The 22,570-nt window shown below is 47.1% G+C and overlaps 1 protein-coding gene and 1 long non-coding RNA gene across 10 annotated transcripts in view; one reads left to right on the top strand and one right to left on the bottom strand.

The window, feature by feature from the left end:
• Window positions 1-252: 252 nt before the first annotated feature.
• On the bottom strand, window positions 253-6,332 carry LOC309337605. Of its 5 annotated transcripts, none has more exons than XR_014154421.1 (3): window positions 4,858-6,332; window positions 2,520-4,388; window positions 253-628 (listed from the first exon to the last, which is right to left on the bottom strand). It is a non-coding gene; the product is annotated as an uncharacterized lncRNA (long non-coding RNA). The 5 variants fall into 5 exon arrangements; XR_014154422.1 differs by having other exon boundaries at window positions 2,678-4,388; window positions 4,858-6,328; XR_014154423.1 differs by lacking the exon at window positions 253-628 and having other exon boundaries at window positions 1,351-2,823; window positions 4,153-4,388; window positions 4,858-5,613.
• Window positions 6,333-6,420: 88 nt separating this feature from the next.
• Window positions 6,421-22,570, top strand: part of MDGA1 (MAM domain containing glycosylphosphatidylinositol anchor 1) — a 281,764-nt gene continuing 265,614 nt past the window's right edge. For 4 of the 5 annotated variants that reach the window (XR_014154409.1, XR_014154410.1, XM_081854150.1 and 1 more), the window contains exon 1: window positions 6,421-7,312. Coding sequence is in view for 3 of the 5 variants with exons in the window: in XM_081854150.1 (XP_081710276.1) it covers window positions 7,171-7,312 (142 nt within the window). In the remaining 2 variants the exon portion in view is untranslated. Of the gene's footprint in view, window positions 7,313-8,416; window positions 8,500-22,570 lie in introns of those variants that run through there. The other variant, XM_081854151.1, reaches the window with a different exon arrangement.

Below are 22,570 nucleotides of genomic sequence, written 5' to 3'. Positions count from 1 at the left end.
TGTAAACCAGGCATAGGCAAACTCGGTCCTCCAGAAGTTTTGGAACTACAACTCCCATCATCCCTAACAGGACCAGTGGTCAGGGATGATGGGAGTTGTAGTCCCAAAACATCTGGAGAGCCAAGTTTGCCTATGCCTGATGTAAACAGCACTCTCTGCTGGGTAGCAGCAGTCCTTATCAGCCCCACCCCCAGCCTGGTGGAGAAAGGCTGGAGCAGGACCCTCAGACGCTCAGCAGGTAGGTCTCCCCTTCCCTTTTTTGCTAAACTAAATACCCTTTCCTTGCTCCAGCCTCTTGATCATTATGGCTGCCCTCTTTGTACATGTGCCTTCAAAACTTTCTAGTTACAATGTGGAATGCCTATACCTATTATCATACATGCTATTATTTTACTGTTTTAGGCAACCGCAATGGACCCATTCTTGTATCACAAGCTGTGTACTAGTGCACACTACTAAATTTCTCCTGTTCTGTTCCTCTTCTTTCTGGAACCAAGCACAACAAAGCACAAGCCATGGTTTACTGTGCTGCATGAACCAGCATTCATGGTTTGTTTTCTTCACAGAAGTCATGACTGGTAATCCAACAACAGGAAACAACCACAGGAGTTGGTTTGCATATTGCAGACTGCAAAGGCAAAAAGGGATTTTAGAAGTACATTAGAATTTAAATCCACCCCCCTCCTGTGCAACCCCCCCCCCCTTTATCAAGCAGTACCTGTAAGTGTAGTACATTAAAATATTTAAGATGTGGGCTTTTGCAAATCATTTAAGCCTTCCGTCAGCTTAAAGAAAGAAAGCGGTCTCAGCTACAAACCCTATGTGCTCCACCTCCTCCATTGAAGGGAAATTGGTCATTTTGTGAGAGCTATTCAGTCAACTCTTGCTCGCCCGTTGCTGATGCAAGCTAACTGCTCCTTTCTACGACTGAATGCCATTTATAATAGAAATAACTGCTTACTAATTAGCAGCTATATCTGTTAACTGCTTATTTGTTAGAGCATGAATTAGTAACCAGCCTTTGGCTGGGCTATAACGCTCCATAACCCTGGGAATAATTCTTGTTCATAGAGTAAATCAATACCTGCCAGCCTACCTTTTACAAATACACCCCCCCCCCCCCGGGCATCATATCTCTTTTGCAGCATGCTCTTATTCCAGCGAGACGAAGCAGAGTGATGGTGGCGACACCTCGTAGCGGATGGTCCATTGTGCACAGTGATGTATTAATGGGTGTGATTGTTGAGACAGCTACCTTTGCCACAGATATATTGCAAAGCTTATATATATATATATGTATATATATATATATATATATGTGTGTGTGTGTGTGTCAGTGATGTTTTGGGACTACAATTCCCATCATCCCTGACCACTGGTCCTGTTAGCTAAGGATGATGGGAATTGTAGTCCCAAAACAGCTGGAGGGCCAAGTTTGGTCATCACTGGTATAGGTGCTGCTGCTCTGTGTAGACCATAGATGAATTAGTCAGTGAGGGGTACCCAGTGGCACTTTTGAACATGACGGATGCCAAGATGTTATTTCCAATTTCTGTAACTGATAAGGCAACCTAATGTGGTACGGTCCAATGGGCAGTGTGCTGAGCTTGGACAGCCAGTTACTTACCAAGCAGTTGAGGGCACAGTAATATTGCGTCCTTGTAAACAGGTAAGCCAAAGGCTGTAAAAAATTGGGCATGTTCTGGCATTACATGATGCAGACACTTTGCTTCCTAGATCTGGCCCAGAGACCACATTTGCTCTAGTCCTGCTCCTCTCTTTGCTGCAAGTCCTACAAGACCAGCTCTTCTGGCCTATTTCCACCAGATTTGGAAAGGCAGGGCCCTGTCTGACTCCAGCTGCAAAAGCTGCTTCCCTGTGAGCTCTGCTTCTCAAGATGCCTATAGACTCCTGGGGTATTGCTTAGGTGTTTTTTGTTGGGGTCAAGATTTACTTTAGGAAGATGCTTTTTATGCTCTTAGTCGTTATATTTGCATATTTACTGATAGATCTTACTATGAATTATGTGTGGATTGTTTAATTTTACCATATACTTACTGACAAGTTTCCATGTATTGCTTCTGATTACTTAACTTCTGTTATATTTCTGGAAATACATAAAATCTTTTGATCTTGTATGCTGCCTTGAGTATGGTTTGACTAAGGAATGGCAGCTTACAAATAAACTGTGCCACCCCTGCCTCCTCCTTCCACATGCAGTAAATGACCAGATGAAAGCAGCAGACTGGGTGATGGGGTGGAGGGCAGACCACATGGCACATTCAGCTCCATCTTCCGATGCCTTGCCACCTCCACCATCTGATGGAGTCTGCCTAATGAGACATCTGGCTCTGTGTGTTTGCTAAGCAGCTCTGAGTCTGGTCAGTGGATGCATTTGGGACTACATAGTCTTAGGAACCTCATGGCGTGAGTTCCACAGAAGACAGCTATAAATGAAATCAAGAACTAAATTCAAACTGCCATACAAATGAGTAAAAAGTGTGTCTCGAGTCTCTTACATGAAATCAGAAATAGTCTTTGGTGAAATAAATCTGTTGGGCTTCACTGAAAGCCAATGTTTTGCGACATTCAAGTGCTTAGAGTGTAGAGATGCACTACCCTGCAAGGCCTGCTCAAAAGCTTTTGGTGACAGAAAATCCAAAAAGGCACTGGGCACCTGGAAATTTGATCCCTTTCAATGGTGCCCAATAACTGCTGCATGTGACCCGCAGGGCTTGCCACTTTGGAAAACCCCAATGTTCAGCTACTGTTGGTTCCAACCAGCTTGCTTGTGTTCACATGTCCTGGCAGCTGCACTTCTTCCTCGTGGAATGAGAAAAGATTATTAGGAATTCAGCTGTGGAAGTTGGGATTCTTGGCAAAGGTGAAACTGAAGACAAACACGAGGCTGGGCTGAATGCTGCTTCGGGACCTCCAGACATCCTTTTCGTTGCACGTTCATCATGAGTTGTGCTCAAGAGGTTACCAGGGCAGTTACACCGGGCCATGACTTTCAGTGCTATTTTTGGCAGCAAATGTTTTTGGGCGGTCATGCAGCTTTGTTTGCAAGAGGTGCAGAAATCTGCTAAAATCCTGTAGCCTTCCATACCACGAATTTCCTGGTTGTTTTTTGTTCTGCTCTATAGATTAAGAGTGCTGCTACAGACGGCAATTAAGTGTTAACATTAGCACTGCAGAACAACAATAAAGTGGGATGATGTGTGGATGGTTCAATATAAATCCAGCATGACTGCACTATTACTATTACATCAATGACAAGTCTGCAGGAGCCCCTTATTTGGATCCCCACCAACAGATCTCACTACAGACGAGATCGCATTAGATAGGTAAAAATGAAACAGAGACAAACATATGGGGGCGGGGGAATCAAGAAGCACACGCTCCCTCCTTCTCAACCCCAGATGTCTTGTGACTTATTTATTTGTGCAAAAAACAAGAACAACAAACCCAGGTGGACTGATGCTGCTTGTTACAGAAAAAGTGGAAAATAATCAGTGTATCTATAACACACCTCCAGATACTCAGTTGCACAATGATCAAAAATATCTATTTCCTCACTGTTAGGAGTTCAGTAGAAAGAATAAACGTTTGCAATAACAGCCCCATTTCCTCCCCATCACAAGGTCTCATGCTGAAATATATATTCCCCATTACTTGCAGGAAGCTCAAATCCGTTTATTGTGATGGGAGCAAATAATGCTTTACAGCGCTATTTTAAGACAGGGACTGGCTGATGGGAGTTCAATTATTTCAGGAAATGTATTTGGGCTGGGTAGAGAGTAAAACTTAACGGAACTATTTCTGCATCATCAGTTTCTATAAAGCAAGTAGGCACTTCTTGATTAATATTTTAACAGCCTCGCTTACATTGTCTGCACATCTTCACCCCATCATTCTAAAATGGGATCATTTAAAATGGGATCTTGGTGTAATTTGAAAATTAAGGGTTTGTTCCTTGAGGAAATTTTGATTTAACACTTCCCTCATCTCGGATGTGGAATATAAAACGTTCATTTATAAAAAGATTAAAATAGGATTGTGGGGAGGAGAATCCTCTAATGAACAGGAGAAGGGGGAATCGCTGGAAGCAGGAAAGTTGCAAAATAAAATCCTGAAAAATGGAAACCAAACCTAGAGAGTTTGAAGGAAGTGACCAGCCAGACGGCGTTCCAGGAGTTTTGCTCTGCTCTGTTCACCCGGGACACGACATCTTGCATAATCCTGCCCAGACGCCCACCTGCGAGGAAGGCGGGTGACTCTGGCTACAGAGCCTTTTGGAAGGACTTGCTCCACTTCCAGAATTGCCTACTGAGAGAAGTCCTCCCCCGACGGCCTCGAACGGCGAAATGGTCGCCTCGGATCTTCGCCTGTGGAGAAAGATTTGCAGCAAAGTGGGGTGGGGGTGGGGAAAGAAAAAAGAAAAAAAAAAAGCAGACACACCGGCACCGCTGCTTGGGATTCTCCAGCCCGCAAGCCGAGGGTGCATGCATGCATGCATGACGGGCCAGGCGTCTCCCCCGGGCGCAAAAGCCTCGCAGGAGCGCTAGAGCGGCGTAACGCGCAGACACACAGACACGTACAAAGCGGAGTGGACGAACATGCACCAGTACAGCAGCAGCAGCAGCAGCAGCAACAGCGCAAGCGGGTTGCAGACGCCCCTTGCATCGCTGATGGGCTTGCAAGCGCGGCGGGCCTCCGCGCTCTCGCAGCGCGCAGTGAGCAGCCACACAACAGGTGCAAGCGCGCGCGCAAGGGGAATGTGCAGAGCGCACCGTGCGGATCCTTCCTCCCCGGCGGGATCCGCGTGCCCCTCGCGACACCCCCGGCAAGACAAACCTATAGATCGCGGGGGCTGGGGAGCCCAGACACCCACAGTCGCCGCCGCCGCCGCCGCGGTCTGTTCCTCCGGCCTGGCTCTCCGCCCGCGACGCTCTTCCAAAGAACGAGGCCGGGCGCCGAAGCGGTGCACCCGACCGCGTTGTGCGTTTTAGCGTGGACGGCTGAAACCTCGGCCGATTCCTGGCATTTCCTTGCAGAAAGGAATGAAAAAAAGCGGGGGGGGGGATATAACCAGATAGATCCGTTTTCTGTCAGCCTTGTTTTGTTTTCTCTAATTGGCCCTGGGGGGGGGCCGGGAGAATTGGGTAGGAGGTAGGACTCCGCTGGAGCAGAGTTGATTTAATTGGCTCCCTTTCTTTTTCAAAACTAGAAGGGACTCGCGAAGATGGGAGAACGAGCGAAAGTGGAGGGGTGGGGAGGGTAGACGGAGGGAGGCAGCCGGCTTAACAGGCAGATCCTGGAGGATTGCAGGCTTACTTCAGGGTAGGGACTGCGATTAGAAGAGGGCGCCTGCTTCGCGCTCGAGCTGAGCAAAAGGCTCACGAGATCGGACTTTCCTCCCGAGTCATCTTGGCGATCTGGGGGAAAGGTGACTGCTAGTACGAGAAGAGAGCGAGTTCTCCCGGCCGAGCGACCCGTAAGTTTCTGGAAGGCTGAGCTGCCTTCTAGAGCAGATCACGGCGAAGCAGGTATTGAGTTACACCGCGCAGAACCTTCTATAAGCGGAACAGAACTGGGGGTGCAGTATTGTAGTTGTGCGCTTGCTATATATACACACACACGTTCTTCTAGGAAGGGGAGGAGCCAAGGCTTGCCACGCCCCTATTACAGACCGTCCTTTGCAGTGAAAAGCTGCTTTCTGCAAGTTTCTCGGTCCTCTTGCCCTATTCACTCCCCTCTTTCAGAAGTTACATTCGAGATGGAACGTTTCTGTCTCCCATTTGTAGAGAACAAAGAGAAAACAACACATTAGGAAAAAAGAGATTTTATAAATTGCAAAAGGAGAGGGAAGAGGGAGGGAACTTCCCAGCTGCCAAAACGTCAGTCCAACGCGCTAAAACTTTGGATAAATCTGACCCGCTGATTCGGGCAAAACCGAGAGGAAGGGGGCCGAGAGGTCGAAGGAGGGGAGGGAAGCGCGGCAAGCGGAGCGAGTGTTGTGTCTGGCCCTCGTTCCTCCTCCTCCACTATCAGGCCGGCATGCGATGCACTGCAACTGAGCAACTTCAGCCTGGAGAGAGCGGAGCTCGGCAGCTTTGAAGGAGCTGGGAACGGGAGATGTTTCTTTGGAGGGGGGAAAACAGCACACACAAAACCACCACACGCAGCAAAAGTCATCCCTGCATTTAATTAATTCCAAAATCGGGGGAAAGGGAGAGAAAGCAGCTGGAGGCAAGAAGAGGAGGATTACCTATTGCCCCAGCAGCTGCCTCTCGGTTTCCTTCTCCGCACCTCCCTCCCCATCTCTCACACACGCGCGCACCCGCCTCCCCTCCCTCCTCGCGCCCCCTTGTTCGCTCCTGGGGTTGCAGCCAGAGGCTCATTAGTAGGAGGGAGGGCGAGGAGTCCGTGTGTCTCCCTCGCTCTCCGTCGTTGTTGCATCTCTCAAGTTGGCCCCAGTTGGCAGGCGATTGAGTTTGGGAAGCTGGGGAGTTGACGCCTCTCTCCCTCCGCCCCCCCCAACAAATACGACTCCCTCTGCTTGAAAGGAATCGGAGCGCAGCCAGAAAAGGGGGGAAACCCGCGGAAGTTCTCTGTGGATTTTGCGTCGCCACTGGATCGCTTCGTCTTGTGCCTTCTGGTTTTGAATCGCCTTGTTATTTCGTCGCCGTTGCACGTCTGGGCGTGAAGTTCTGTTTGTTTTCTTCTGGGAGGACTCCGGGATCCGGCGAAAGGCAAGACGGGGAGCGAGGAGAAGGGGGAGAAACCAGATCCCTCGCTGGCTTTTCCTCTCCTCCCTTCCTCGCACCTTTTACACTTGCAATTACTGCTCCCCGTTTGGGGAGGGCGGATATTTCTCTTCGTTCAAATTGACTCGCTCCCTCGCTCTGTTGTGTGTGCGTGCGTGGAGGAGATCGCGAGCTTCCCGAGAAGCACTGGCTGGAGTTGACTTGGCTAAGCCGGGCTGAGGCGCCCTGTGCCCAGCCAAGGCTCCCTTCCTTTCGCTGGATCCATCTCTTCCTGCTTCGAGCCCCAGGAAGTGGTGGGCATTTTTAATATACAGTATATCTATATATCTACAAAAGCGCAAAATAGCAGAGCCGGTTCAGGAAAAGCCTTATCGCCTGCCTCTCTCGAATCCACCGCCTGATGCTGCCTGGGCTTTTTTTGGAGGTGGTGCTTGGGCTGTTCTTCTTCGCAGGCTATGAAGCTTCTGCCTTGAAGATGGAGACTATTTGGGTTTTATTCCTCTCTCTGGTCCCGGTGTACACCAGGGGACAAGGGGTCTACGGTAAGTGACGCGGGGTCGGTGTGTGTTGCACGATTTCCTGCTTTGGGGGAGTGCAGCCTTAGCTAGGCTCAGATCAAAGTTTTTCCCCCTCCCCAAAAGCACCTGCAGCAGCAAGAGAAAGTAAATGGTGCCCACAGAGCGCAGGAAGGAGCGAGAGGATGGATGTAGCAATAGGTTCCCCCACCAGCCCGGTTCGCGACTTCGTAATTCCTTGCCTGTGTGCTGTTGCTGTCGCCGCCGCCGCCTCTCTCTCTCCCCCGCTCCCTTTTTGAGATTTACGAGGCGAGAGAGACGCCGCCGATTAACCCTTTCCGAGCTTCGTTCTGGGCAAAACAGGGGAGGCGGTGGGTTGGGATGGCACAAGGATACCCGGGCCCACATGGCTCAGCTCCCTTCAACTTGTTGTTGGGAAAGAGAGAGATGCACTTTTCGGTGTGCGTGCGTAATGTGTACAAAACTATGTCCTCCTCCTCCTCTGGGGAGACGAAGCAGCTTTCCAGTTCGTTGGGCTGCTCAATATTGCCCTCCTCCTCCCGCTTTGAGTCGCCCATTCCCCTCGGGCGAAGCACCCGCTGCCGCTGCCGCCGCCGGTGCGAGCTGTTGCGCCCTCCCTCCCGCTTCGGTTACTTGTTGACGCTGTGCCCGCACAGAAGCCGGGTTGCAAGCCAAGCGCGGGCCTGAAGTGCCGCTGCTGCTGCTGCTGTGGGAGACCGGCCGCCACACGGGCTTTCCGAAACGATTATTAGAACCACATTGCCAAAGTCTAATATGGTTGCAATCCGGTTTATGCTTCTAGACAACCCCCAGCGACTTCTCGCGCGCGCTCTGCCTGCACCCACGGCGCCCGGAGAAGGGGAATCCTACCCACGCACCCCGCTCCCTTTCTCGTCGGGGGGCGGGGGGCGGGGGTGGCCGGGGAAGTATATTCAGGGGCCCGATTCCCCCCCCCCAGCTCTTTCGTGGAGGTCGCATCGCCAGAAGGGAAGGCAGCCCGACCCAGTCGCCATGGAGCTCCCGCGATTTTGAAATGAAGCGGGATGCGAGCAGGCTCTGCAAAGCGGCAACGCGCATGCACGGCCGCTGTTGCTGTTGGGAGAGCCCCTCGGGAGTTGCGAGGGACGTTTGGGGAGCCGGCGTGGAGGTGTGGAGATGGATGCTCGCTGCGCAAGGCGGCGAGGGCCGTGGGGGTAAGAGAAAGCGCGCCCCTTGCATCCGCCAGCCACTCCTTTACTGGCTCCGTGGGCTAAAAAAACAACAAAGTGGGGCGGGGGGTCGTTCAGGGGGCGGCTTCGATCGCCTTCCTCTCTCCAATGCCTCCCCGGCTCTTATCTATGTTGTGGAAGAAGCGTTCCCAGCCCCTACCCCTTTTCTACGATCCCACTTCAGCTGAGGGAGGATAGCTGACGCCCCCCGTTTGCAAATGGATGCACTCGCGCGCGCTCACACGTGCACTTGGCCGGGCAGCCGGCGCGCACCGCCGTGGTCCCAAACAAGCGCAAGAGTCGTTGCCTGTCGGCCTCATCCAGGGCCGGCCAGTGAAGGACTTATCCGGCGCAAGAGATGCGGCGCTTCCGCCAACGCTCGCGTGTGCAGGTGCGCTCACTCTGCCCCGGCTTTTGTGTGGAGATCTGCATCTCAGAAACTCCTATTTTAATATATATGTTGCTTATAGAGGTTTTTGTCTGTTTTTTAAAAAAGAAGAACTTGCCAGACTTATCAAAGCCCTGATTTGCCTTACCAATTTATCGTAATAAAGTCAACCTTCAGAAGAAGCGTGTCTCTCATATCCCCACAGGGGAGAGGGAGAGTTAAAACAGTAACAGCTGAACCAGCATTTAGCTGGAACTTACCTATGTGTAAATACCATCAAGGCTGAGTTCCGTGCAGCCTATTCCCCACTGCAGCTAAAAGTCTTTGTAGGTCACTTTAATTATGCTTTTCTTTTTTTAAAAAAAGGGAATTTATTCTCCTCCCTTAGGGCTGAGGTTGTTAGTTGGAGTCTAGTTCTGTTTTGTGAAATAACTGCTTTAAATAGATGCTGTTTTGCTCCAGCTTCCTCCTCAGCCCCTGTATCTCTGTGTCTGTCAAGGGGAAGGGAGAATGGGGGGATTTAAGGTCCAGAGGGAAATTAGGAGAAGCACCCGAGAGCAGTGAGACGGGGTGTATAATGTCTTTGTGGCGAGAGAACCATTGTGTGCGCAGGTTTTTACATCCCCATGGGTGTTTTATATGCTCCCAGGCAAACTTTTTATTTTTAATTAGCCTGGCTGCTGCAGTCCAAGCAGAACTACTGGTGGGCTTGCTTTCAAAGGCCTCTTCAGGCCCTTTAAGATTGTCAATCTTCCTACACCTCTGGCTTCTTTTTATATTAGACCCTGGGTTTCGCTCCTCAGACTCAGGCTTCTTTCTTTTCTAGTTGATTCCTTCTTTCTTTCAACCCTCTCCATGTTTAAATCAACATCCTGATGGTATTTTTTAGGGAGAAAGAGAATGCAGGGGGTGGGGGGGAACAAGCTTCGCTGTAATGGAGGCCTTCTCTAAAGCTTGTACTGTACACAAGACTTTCATTTATTCTGCAGGGTTTCTCTGGCTCCCCCAAACCCTGGTTGTACAAACACGAACAAAAATCTATCAGCTTTCTCTCTCCCTCTTTCAACTATCTATTGAGTGAATGCTGGTTTTAATATAGAACAGAATTTTCTCTGTGTATGGCTCAGGCTATTCTATCGGCACACTGCAAACTTTCAGTATTTTGTCTTTTCACAAGCCTTTCCTTTCCAGGAGCTTTCTCCAATCACAGCTGCTTGTTTAGAAGGTGAAGCACTAGCTATTAATGGCGCTTTGGCGCTGCTGTATCAAAGCTGTTACACTTGCAAAGAAACTTAAAGCAGGATTAGAGACTCTGCAACCCCCTGCCCACCCCACAATCTCCCTTCCCTTTGCCCTAAATGCTGGTCTTGAGCTGGAGCCTCAAGCTATATATAGTTGGAGAATTTCATGTTCTGAATGTTTGCCTCTTGTGGCACTAAATGTGGAAGGGTTGGGAATTCAAATGTTGTATTTCAGTACACTTACACACACACACCCACACACCCACACACACCCCTTGAATGTTAGAGAGGCAAGGAAGGCAGACGGTGAGGAGGGGGGTCACATGTGCTGGTATGAAGGCTATAAATACACTCTATCAATCTGAATGTAGTAAGTTTAAATCCGATTAAACCAGATAAAATATCCATTTGATGTACCCTTTAAATAATAGGCCACGTGGGCCTCCCTGAAAGGCCTCTGCCAAGGTTTATTGCAAAGGATGGAATAAATAAAATATATGTTACAGGGAGACACTTGGAGTGGAGACATGGAATAATTGGGAGTCCAAAGTACATCTAGCTTGCTCGCTGCCTGAAGAGGCTTGTTACACAAATTGGTGTTTGATACGATGACTGAAGGGTGTCTGAGTCCCAATAATCTTCCTTTCCCTCGTTATCTGATTCCTTCCATTCAGCTTAAGCTGGCCACAGAAAATTGCATGTGCGCACACCCCTCTCCCATTAAAAGCTGTATAGCTGTTTAAAGAAGGGCTGGCAAATGTCAAATCTTACATGAGCTGCTGGTGATGCAACAGAAAACCTGTGCCAACTTTGACCACGTTCACACATCTATAGAAAGCCGGTTTCCTCTCCCTTTAACCATCCTCTCATATAATCTGACTCCTACTACGCATTTCTCATTGTGAGCTGGTTTATACTTTGTGGAGGCCACCGAAAATTGCTGCGTGTGGAGAGGGGGATTGCTGCCGTGTCTCCAAAGAGAGATTTGTGCTGCCATAAAGGAAATCACTCTGAACCCCATAGTGAAGTAAGCCATACCATAGCCATATGACAAGATTTAGAGGGGCATCCATGTGTGGCAGCCACCTTAGGAAGCTGTTTTTTTGGCTGTACACTTAATTTATTTTTATTGTCTTTTTAATATCAGGGTGTGGCTCTTGTGTGGAGTTTTCTTTCTGAGGTACCAAAGTAACTTGTCCAGCTTTGGGTACTTTGTACTTGGGCAAGGGAAGGGGGAGAATGCCATATATTATTGTGCCTTGGGTAACAAAATACCTTGACCAACCATGGTGGAGGTTGTAATATATAAATGGGTCCTGGAAGAGAAGTTGAAATGAGATAAGAGCAGCAGTCTGACCTTTCTACTATTGAACCAGTTGGAAAAGACTCTTATAAAACTTATTCCCATCACAAGTAGGGCAGATGAGAATTCTAGATTGTTTTCACTGAGCATTATCTCCTAGTGTTGTTTGAGGTAGACAGTGACTCTTCACAAACAATGCCAAGCCATGGTTTTGTTTTAACCATGTCTGTTCAGCAAACCCCAAGCCAAAAAGCCACATGTTGTTTCTCCAAAGTTTTTCAGCAGCTCTTGCTTTGTGCCGCTATTGCTTGGCAGGTTTCTTGAGTGGGGAGGCCATAAAAGACATGGTTAAGCAAGTTGGGTTATGTCCAAACACCATACCTTAGTTAAAACAAGTCATGGTTTGTAAGTCAACATGGCTTCACGTCATGACTTGTCACGGGAAAACAAGCCTTAGTTAGTCTGCTGAACTGAGCTTGGACATTCAAACATGCCACACTCGGGCTAAACAAACAAAACTAAGTCAGTTTTGTGCAAACCAGACAAATGACAGGATCAGGGAAGAACTTGGTGGAACCTGTTGTAAAGTCCATGGTGAAAAAATTAGATCAGGTGGCCATTGAATTTTCATGCCATTGTTATGTTTGCCTGGTCAAACACGGTTGTATTGGGTGTGCAAATAAGACAACAACTGGTTGACAATTCTAATTCCTCCTTGTCGGGCTGTACTGCTCTACATTGTGAAAATGATAAAAAAAGAAATACCCTAAATAATTCCCTTATTGTATGCTTTTGTTCATGTGAATGCAGCCACAGCTTCTGGGCCTAGAAAGTGTCTATAGCGCAATCTCATAGGTTCCTAAGGGAAACACTGTTTTAATAAAGCATTTAGCAACAAATGTCTGAAATAGGGTGAAAAATACATTAGAGGTGGGTGGAAAGGAGATAGTCATTGAGAAAAGGAAATGGGTTTGTCTCTTTTCCTCTACAAATTGTTGGTGGCAAATATTTTCTCTCTCTTTAAGTATGTATACAGAGAAAGACGGGGGAGTTTTGTTTTTTGTTTTTCAATACTTATTTTAAAGCCCATCTTATAAAGTCTACAGTCTTTTGAGAGCAGGCTTTTTTGAGTACCGGTAGCTTTGTTTTGGCCGGTGGAAACTGGGCTCCTGCTTTGTTTACTTTAGAAACAGGATTTAACAAGCCTTGATAGGAGTGTTTTATTGCTAACATGGAGCAGCTGACAGCCCAACTTTCTCTTCCCTTGCTGAGGAAAAGGCCCTGTGAGTTGGCAGCCCCTCATCATTGTCTGCTTGCAGAAAACAAATCAACACCTTCAAGGAAACATTCCAGGGTGGAAGATGGAAGGTGAAGCGATGAGCTTCAAAGGAGTACATAGGCAGAGCATCAGGGAAAATATCCTTCATGTGCAATCGGACAGAAATGTTGTGGGGAGATCTCCATCACCAGAGACAAGGAAAAGTAGACAGAATATGCACAGGAAGGAGCAATTCTTCCCTCACGACAAAAAGAAGAAATAAAAAAGGATCTGGCTGAGTGAATGATTTCCCATTTTCTAAGATTATGGGGTCAACTCTATATTTCTGATGCTGGCAGGGTGCCTAGTGGAATAATCTGCCTGTATATTACTGCCTTGTGAGTAGCATAGGGGAACATGTGCTAGGTTTGTTTTTGCCATAGTCTTTTCGCTAGCTTATTTCCTGTACCTTTTAATAGTAGATTGATGTGCGTACATTAGTACATGACAATACTTATTTGTGGACCGTGTGTAGCTCTCCAGTTGAACTCCCGCCAGAGTCAGTATGGCCCAGTTAGGGATGGTGGGAACAACATCTGGAAGGCCACAGATTCCCCACTTCTGTTTATGCCATGGAAAGGTTCATATGCTCAGTGGCGTAGGAAGTGGGGCAGGGGGCAGTCCGCCCCGGGTTCCATCCCTGAGGGGGGTTGACATCGCTGCATGTGGCACCCCTATTGGGGCGCTCTCGCACAGGCGGCCAACCCTATTGGGATGCTCGCACAGTCATGCCACGTCTCCGTGGGCGACCTGCCATCCCCCCCGCTCAAGGTGCCAAAGCCCCTAGCTCCGCCACTGATATGCTAAGCTGAAGTTGAAGGCACAAAAGCAGGCAGGGCCAAACCATTTTTTTCTGGCAGTTGAGAGCCCTGCTTTAGTGAGACCCAGTGAGTCCTAAATGTAAAAAGTACACTGTGTGGGTTTCCTATAATGTGCACATGCACAGAGTGAATAGCAGTCCCAAATCTGGTGATCTAAACTCCTTTTCCATTGTTCAGATGTCCCACCAGCTGTGAAACTGGTGTAGATAAAAATGTGCATTCCGGAAGTGTATATCTGTTAGCTGAGGCTTTAAGATCTGCAGGAAAGGTCCTTCTTACAATCTCACTGACAAGCACAGCTTGCTGCGTGGTGATGTGAGGTAGGGCCTACTTGGTTGTGGCACCCATTTATTATGGACTCCCCTCTCTTGAAGTCTGCTTGTCTTCCTCGCTGTTATGTTTCAGGTGTTGTCTCAAGACACACCTATTTCTTCAGGGCCTTGGAACAGTCTCATCAGTTCATGGCCAGTGGAATTAGATTCCTCACTGTGGTGTTAGTTTTGCAGTTCTGGCATATATGTGGTTTTAAATTTAATTGTTTTACTTGTACACACACTATCCCAGAATTGCTTGTGATGAAGGGCAATTTAAAAATCACAACAAGCAAACCGTTTATTGCATCCCTCATAGATCTTGCTTCCATTTTCATCCTAGCCGATAGAATCAATTTTTTTAGCCTAGAGAAATCTCATGGCTAGGTTTTGGAGTCTACTAAGTAGTCAAATAAGTATAATGCTCCTTGTGGTAATATATAACTTTCCTTATTCTTGTGTTCAGTCAGCCTTCCTTGTCTGTTTGATTTTGGTTATGCCTGTTCTAGGGATGCCATCCTTATCTTACAGCAGGAATGCTCAGTGCTGCATAAATGTATAATTCTCCCCCAAGATCTTCTTTCCTCTTTTCAATCAGATTTTCATTTTCTATGCACCAAACATGCTCAGCATCAAACATGGATTTTAGCTTGTGTAGTATTGCTATGAATGCCTTCCCCTGCCTGTTTGTGGTGTTGTTTTACAGCCTAATCACCTATGCCCTTTGTATAGCCCAAACCCAGCATTAGGTCAGTCAGGTTTCACTCTGAAAAACCCCAAACAACCCGCAGAGCCATCTTTTAATACAGTATGCAGTACTTGGAAGCTGACATTATCCACCCGACAGGTTGTTTGCAACTTACTGGTACAAGTCAAAATATTTCACTAGAGGTGTCATCAGAAACCACTATCTTATGCTAATTTTTGTGAGCATGAAGACAGATGTTGAATAATTTGACATGAGCAACATAGCTTAGAAAATTATCACCGTGTCAGGTTTTTGTCAGGTTTTTGAGGAAATGCATATTTCAGACAACTTGAAAAGGCAGAGTGAGTGAGGGTAGTGTGTGTGTGTGTGTGTGTGTGTGTGTGAGAGAGAGAGAGAGAGAGAGAGAGAGAGAGAGATAAGTAGTACTAAAGAAAAACTGGTAAGTCATTTGCAGCTAGCAGCTTGGGCAGTTCAGAAAGGATGCTCTTTCCCGCAAGTAGTCTTTATATATAGCTTCTCCAGATGGAGTTAGGACTTGTTTAGTGTTTCCCAACCTTGTGCCTCCAGCTGTTTTTGGACTACAATTCCCATCATCCCTTGCCACTGGTCTTGCTAGTCAGGGATGATGGGAGTTGTAGTTCAAAAACAGCTGGAGGCACAAGGTTGGGAAACACTGGTTTAGACAACTGAAGATTGCTATGGCATTTTGGAGGTTGCTTCAGGATTGTTAACCTGACTCAACAAATCTAGCTTGCACCGTAGGGTGTTCCCCAGTGCCTCACCTGTGACCTCCTGCTTACTATTTCAGCTCACTCTTGGATCACGGTGTGCTTGTGCTAAGTTGCCTGTTCTATTTGCATACCTAAATATAATGTCCATACTGCTGTTTGAATGGTCACTATATCCTGAGACAAAGGCAAGAGCCCCCATATGACGCAGAGGTGGTTGATCTCTCTTCCAGCCTTTAATTCCTTAGCTGGAAAAACAAATCTGAAACTGAAGTGGGTTCAGACATTGGTTTAAGAAAACAAAGAAAAACAAACAAAGCAAAACAAAAACTATTTGTATAGAGGAACTCGTAGGAAGCCATTTGTTGCACCTCAAATGAAACAGGGCATGGGTAGGTGAGTGACAGCAACTTCAGAGAGTGTTGATAATGTGGCAAATGCCTATGCTATTCTTCATTGGAACCTGAGCTGCAAGTCATAGTTCAACCTCAGGCTCTGATAAAGAACATGTTCATGCCTCAAGCACCTCATTAGTTTTGTGGCATTCCACACAAGCTACTCGATGGCATCCTCTCGAAGCATATCATTAAACATGCTGAAGATGAATAAACTCAGTTGTCATATCAGTGTGATATTACTAGAATCCAATTTGGGAACTGAATAAATGGTGACAGAAGATTACTGCTTGTGAGATAAGTTGCCTTCAAATAACCACTGATGAAGCAAAAATGCATAAAAATAATAAAATAGAAAAAAAGATCCTAGGGAAGTAGTTGGAATTATAATATGGGAGTAAGAACAAATTTGGGCTAGAGCTTAAACTTCTGAGATGGTCTGCCTTGAGCCAGGAGCTTCAATAACTAGAAAACCAAGTTAGAGAAATCTGTGGATTTTGTATGAGTTTTAATGTGACATGTTAGCAGTGATCTTTTGGACAAAGTATTTCTCCCTTACCTACATATCATCAGAATGGGATGTTAGAATGATGGTCTGAGAATGGAGTTTGCTTTTATCCTTGGGCTATACAAAATCACCATAGATGAAATTGGGAAGGAATTTAGGTGAGTCTCATTGGCTGCTGCTAAGACACCCCCCTCCCCCGCGCGTGCAATTTTCCTGTAGAATAGGCCTGATTCGCACAAAGGACTAAGCTATACAGGCAACACCTGATTTGTTTGGGGTTGCATTCTGGGTCATCACATGTGATGGCAGAGCACATGTAAGCCCGTCCCGTTATGCCTCCATTACACCCTCTCCCAGGTCTGAACATGGCGCACATGTGCCTGGTTACATGTACCTTAAACATGTGCAAACTGGTCTTCTGTAGTCCCTTTAGCCAAACTATGGTTTGTTTGGACACGTGAAGCAGGCTCAGCAGACTAACCATGATTTGTTATGTCTAAATTGAACAAATCTGTTCTGCCAGCCCACCACAAACATTTGCCAAGCTACAAAGATGCAAGGCAAGAGCAGCTGGAAAACCAACCAAATTTTGACAAAGCAAGTTGTGGCTTGTTTACTTGTTTTGTTGAATGGCTTGTGGTTTGTCGAACCTTTTGCCAGTAATTCCTGACTAGCTGAACAATACAGTGGAACCTCTACTCACAACCACAATCTTTTCCGGAGGCCCGTCCGGAAATTGAAACCGGTCGCTGGGAGAGGTGCTGTAGTACGCAGGCGTGAGCTACGATTGCCTGCTTCTGCGCATGTGTGAATGGTGATCGCTGCTTCTGCACATGCGCAAATGGCAATCGCTGCACACACAGTGCCTAGTTTCTAAAGATGACATCAGAAAGCAATGCTGAACTTTAATAGAATTGAGATCCCAAAGGACCTCTAGTCTAACCTCCTGCCAGTGTAGGAAATCCCCTGCTACTGTGTCCTTGATAGGTGACCACCTGGCTTCTGTTCAAAAGCAGCTAAAGAGGAAACCCCAGCATCTTGTGAAACAGTCTGTGTCAGTGTCGAACTGGAATATAGGAAGCTGCCTTTCACTGAGTTAGAATGTTAGTCCTTTCTTAGCATTGTTCACACTGCTGGCCAGCTGCTCTTGTGGATTTGAGGCAGGGTTCTCTCGCAACCATACCTGGAGACGCTGGGGATTGAACCTGGGACCTTCTGCATGCAAAGCAGATGCTTTGCCATTGAGCTACAACCCTTCCCCAACTGCTAGTACCACCAGAAAACCCTTCCTAAGGTTTCTTCCAGATCCCCCAACCCCTTCTTTGTTATTTGGACCCCTCTTGGTCCTGCTGACTGGAGCAAAGGAGAACAACTTTGCTCCATCGCCTATGTGGCAGCTCTTCAAATACTAGACGACGGCTGCTGCCTCTTAATTGTCTCTTCTCCAGGTTTTAAATGTTCCTGTTTAAATTTCTCTCTCAATGTTTGTCTCATCCAGGCCACCACTCCTCCCCAGCCACTGTCTCAAGGTAGCTGCAGTGATGTATCTGTTTTGTAAAGTGCTCCTCTGTCCCAATGCAAAACAGCACAGCGGTTATTAAAAGCAGAGATCCAGTCACTCGACTGCCTCTGGAATTGCATGTCTGCATTTGACATTTGTCTGCATTTGGCAGCACTCGGCACTCGTGATGGATCATGTTTCACAAGAGGGACCTATGAAGCTGTGCACAGGGGAGCTGCAAGAGAAAACTCCCATTTGCTCAAGTGGTGATTGGCAGAAATCTTATTATAATGATGATTGTGCTGGGAGTATATAGAACTGGAGTCTTGAAGCAGGTCATGTACCCAGCAGGATCCTCTGAGTATTGCTGGACTTCAGCTCCTGTCATCCATTGATGGGACCATTGGCCATGCGGGCTGTGATTCATGGGAGCCACATCAGGAAAGCCTCCATCTTTGCTCCGAGATCCAGGGGTGTGAGAGTGCTTACAAGTACAATGTAACATTTAGCAAAGTTTAATTAGAATGAACTATTAAGGATCCAGAAAAAAACCTGCTTTAGTCCTCCTTTTATTGAACATTCTTGCAGATTTATGTTTCTCCCAAGCAGAAAATTAGCATAGTGGAGATTTTCGTTTTAGTTACTGTATGTGTTGCTCTGCAGAGATCATATCAAAATCACATTTGAAATGAGTTATGAAGGGAATCAATAGCTGGAGCAGAGGAGGAGGAACCCAGAGCAGAAGTTGATGCCCTTCTAATAATACTTAAAACTATGGAAGGAAAGCTACCAAAAGAGCAATAGATTGGGAGACTTGTAGGGCTTAGGGCAAGTCCTTGGCACACTGGTGTCTCGACTGCACAACATCAAGCAGCGAATGGGAGTTCACACAATTGCCATTGCTCTTCTTTAGGAACATTAAATCTCTTCCCCTTTGTGTACAAAACTATCACGCCAAAAATAAGGGTTCTAGGGCCAGCCTTCTCCTTGGCATGCTTGTTTTCTGTGGAGAGGAGCATGCAAACCCATGAATCTTCATTTGTTATCTGAAGTGGTACAGCTCAGACACAGATGTCCCGACCTCGTGGAAATTGCTCTTGTTCTTGCAAGTCTAGTTCTGAGGCAAAGACCAGAAAATGCACAGGTGGTGATGATACAAATCGCCTGGTTTGCATCACTCATTCCTTCCACTTTCACAGTGCTGCAGTTCCACCAGCTCCAGCTGCATCAAGTTTCTTGACTTTGCATTGAAAAGTGGGTTTTTGTTCTGCACCTGTTGCAGTTCCCCCGATGCCACTGCCACCACCTCATGCATGAAGTAGGTGAACAACAGGCCTGTTGCACCACTGGGTTTGAGCACCTGGTCTGGAGACAGCTTCTGCAAGCCTCCTGAGTCCTCCTTTGGTGCCTGACGTGCTCTGCTGCTATGCTTTCAAAGTGCTTTGCTGTCCACAGGTAGGCGGCACACGTGGACGTGGAGTTGGACATGCTGCCCATACTCTGGCCAGCAGGGGGAGCGCCTGTCCATCATATTCTTCAGTGAATGCTTTTATTGAATTCTGGAGGCCTGCTAAGTGCACCAGTCACTAGAAGGCCACCTTCCAATAGGCAGCCATGTCAGTCTCCGGTGCTGACTCCTGTTTGACTCACCTTGAACTTAATTTGCATGCTTCTGGATTTAAACTCCCACAAATAACACTTCTGCACAAGCATGCATGTGCATCATAATTATATTGTTTCAAGGAACTGTCAACGAAGTCGCGGGACGTGATGGTGGTTATAGACCACACAGTACAAAACGGACCAAAAACCAAAGTAAAAACATCCTCTCTGGAGAAGCAGTGGCAACCTGTATAGTTTAGTCATTCTGTTCTTTTGCTTTCAGGGCCAAGAAATCCTTTCTAGGAGAAGACAGGGAAGTACTGTAATTGCAAGACCATGTCAGAACTTTGAAGGGTGCATGGCAGTGGCAAAGAAGGGATGTCAAGAAAGAAGGTTTGGGCAATATTTGAAGGGTTGAGCCCAGACACTGAGGTCCAGTTCTGAGGGCCTTTGGGGAGTTCCCTCACTTCAAGAAGTGAAGGGAACGAGGCAGAGGGCCTTCTCAGCAGTGGTGCCCATCAAGATGTCAAGGAAATAAACATCTTTTAGAAGACATCTGAAGGCTGCCCTGTTTAGGGAAGTTTTTAATATTTGATGCATAGTTGTTTTATACTATGTTGGAAGCTGCCCAGAGGGCAACCCAGGCAGATGGATGAGGTTTTATTTATTTATTTATTTATTTTATTTACTTACCGAAGCTCAGCAACAAAGCACATGCTTTCCATGCAGAAGATCCCAGGTTCAATTCCTGGCATCACCAGTGAAACAGGATCTAAAAGAGCAAAAGCCGAGGAAGATCCCCTGCGTAAGATCATAGAGAACTGCCATTTGTGAGAGCAAAGAGGATTAGTTTAGATGCGCCTGGGCCAGTGGCCAAAGAGCCCTTTGAACATTCTGGAGGTTGAATCCAGAGTTGTCCTTCCATGCTCAGTCGGTAGAGCATGAGACTCTTAATCTCAGTGTCGTGGGTTCGAGCCCCATGTTGGGCAAATGATTCCTGCATTTCAGGGGGTTGGACTAGATGGCCCTTGTGGTCCCTTCCTACTCTATAATTCTATGATTCTGTCTCCTGGGGTATTCAAGCTGGTGTTTGCAGGGCTGCCATTCTTCTCCACATTCATTTTGGTCACTGGAATATACTGCTGGATTATGCAATTTGACTGTGATTAGGAGCGGATGTTTTATTTAAAGCTAGTCTAATTTTCAAATCAACTTTTATGTGTACTTGAAAACGCACTTATGCCTATTGCCAGAGAAATAAAAACATACTCAAACTAATGGGTTTTCATTAAAGACAGTATTAAATTACTTTCAGCCTTCTCTTTAATAATGTATTAGGAACCCCCTCATATGTTCCATCTCAGGTACCGGTGTAGGACTCTACTCCTCCAAGTGTTGGAATCTCAACTCAGGAGAGGCCCAATGTTGTACCTTAGGGAAAAGACACAGTGAATGTAGGCAGACTTTGGGGTCAAGAAAGCTGCAGCCAGGGGCAGACTGGGGTAATATGGCACCCTTAGCGAGGACAAAATTTGTTGCCCTCCCCTCTCTCACCTTTTGCTTTGTGCATGCGCTCAAGGGCACTATGTCATAGTTGCTGCAATTCAATCGCCTGTCTGACCGGGGCCTAAACGCCGGCTCCCTTGGCCTGAAAAGCAAGATGAGCGCCGCACCCCATAGTTGCCTTTGACTAGACTTAACCATCCAGTGGTCCTTTACATTTTTACCTTTGTTACCTTAACTTCGAGTAGGTACCTGCATAAATATAGGTGGTAATAATGATGATGATAATAATAATAGTAATAATATTGCACCCCATTGGCTTTGTGCCCTGTGCTGGGGAACTACCCTAAATCCACTGCTGCTTCAACAGGCTGGCAGGTAAATAGGATGGCAGTCTTCAGTGATGGAGCTTGTGCCCCTTTTTTCACATGGTCCAAAGTTTCACGGGTACAGTGGAGAATCCTAGCTGTTTCCTGTATTTGGATCGTTCTTTACGGCAGGGGTAGGCAGATGTTGGATGCCGCTTCCTATCAGCCTTAGGTAGTATGATCAAATGTTTAGGGATGACTGGAACTGCAGTCCGACAGCGTTTGGAGGGCACCATGTTGAGGTACCCCTGGTTTATGGAGTGTTGTGCCGGCTTGCTGATGTTGAGCTGTCAGTGGGTGCAGCGCTGAGCACCTAGGTTCCCATGAAAACAGAGAGATGAGGACAGTTGGCTTGCTGTCTGCTCATCTTGCTGGGGATTCTTTTTGTGATTAGAAGGAGCTTTGGTGGCAAACCCTATTACTGCCAGGCTTACAGGATACTGGAGAGGGGCTTCAGATCAAATAGGCGTTCTCCTTGGAGCAGCAAGAATTGCTTTCCACCTTCTGCTGTAAGGTAAATGAGACAGCAGCAAGCTTCCCCTGTCCCATGTCATGTTGGCAGCAAGGGAGTTGCTGCAACAAGGATTCTTCCCATACCATGAAGATCAGGTATTGGGCCATGCCCACATTGCCCCATTTATCAGAAGGTAAATTTCCCAACCATTACTGGAGAATGAGTTGTAACATGATCAACTCCCATGTGGGCTCTTGATGTTGTGCAGGAGGGAGCCATGTTCTGGTAGGGTGGGGTGGCTAGAAGACAATTACCCCAAGGAGAGACACTTGTTTATTTAAAGGCATTAAAACCCCATCTTTCACCCCTGAGAAGCACTTTGAGGATGACAATTGAATGTGCAGTTCAGGATGAGGGTTAGTGGCTCACACATTTTGGAGAAAGTAAGAGCTCTGTGTGCAACTATGACACTTCAGTTTGATACTGGGAAGAATGGGTTGTATACAGTGGTGTCTTTGCATTATTGGAAAGCACTTCTACTTGTGCAAGTCTGAACATACTAGAGACCTGAAAGCCTTACTAGATACATGAAGGCCAGGTGGCGGGGGAAATGGACTTTTTTGTGGGGTGGGGAACCTGCTTCCTGCTCATTTCTCCCCAGGGCCTTCACATCTCTACATCCTACTGTAGCCCTTTGTGCCATACTGTTCCCATCACCCAGGAGTTGCTTTTCAGGAGATGCAAGGGAAACTGGGATGCCCTGAAAGGAGTAGAAGTGTATTATGCCAGTGCCAGGCCACCAGGACACAATGGTTGCCATCCGTCTGCCTTGGTGGACAATGGAGCAGTGCAGAGAGAAGAAACACCCTGGTACATTTGCAGCAGGACAACCAGACGCCTTCATTT

Source organism: Podarcis erhardii (assembly GCF_964252035.2).
Source record: "Podarcis erhardii genome assembly, chromosome: 3".
NCBI lineage: Eukaryota > Metazoa > Chordata > Lepidosauria > Squamata > Lacertidae > Podarcis > Podarcis erhardii.
This window is presented reverse-complemented; position numbering and strand designations above follow the sequence as displayed.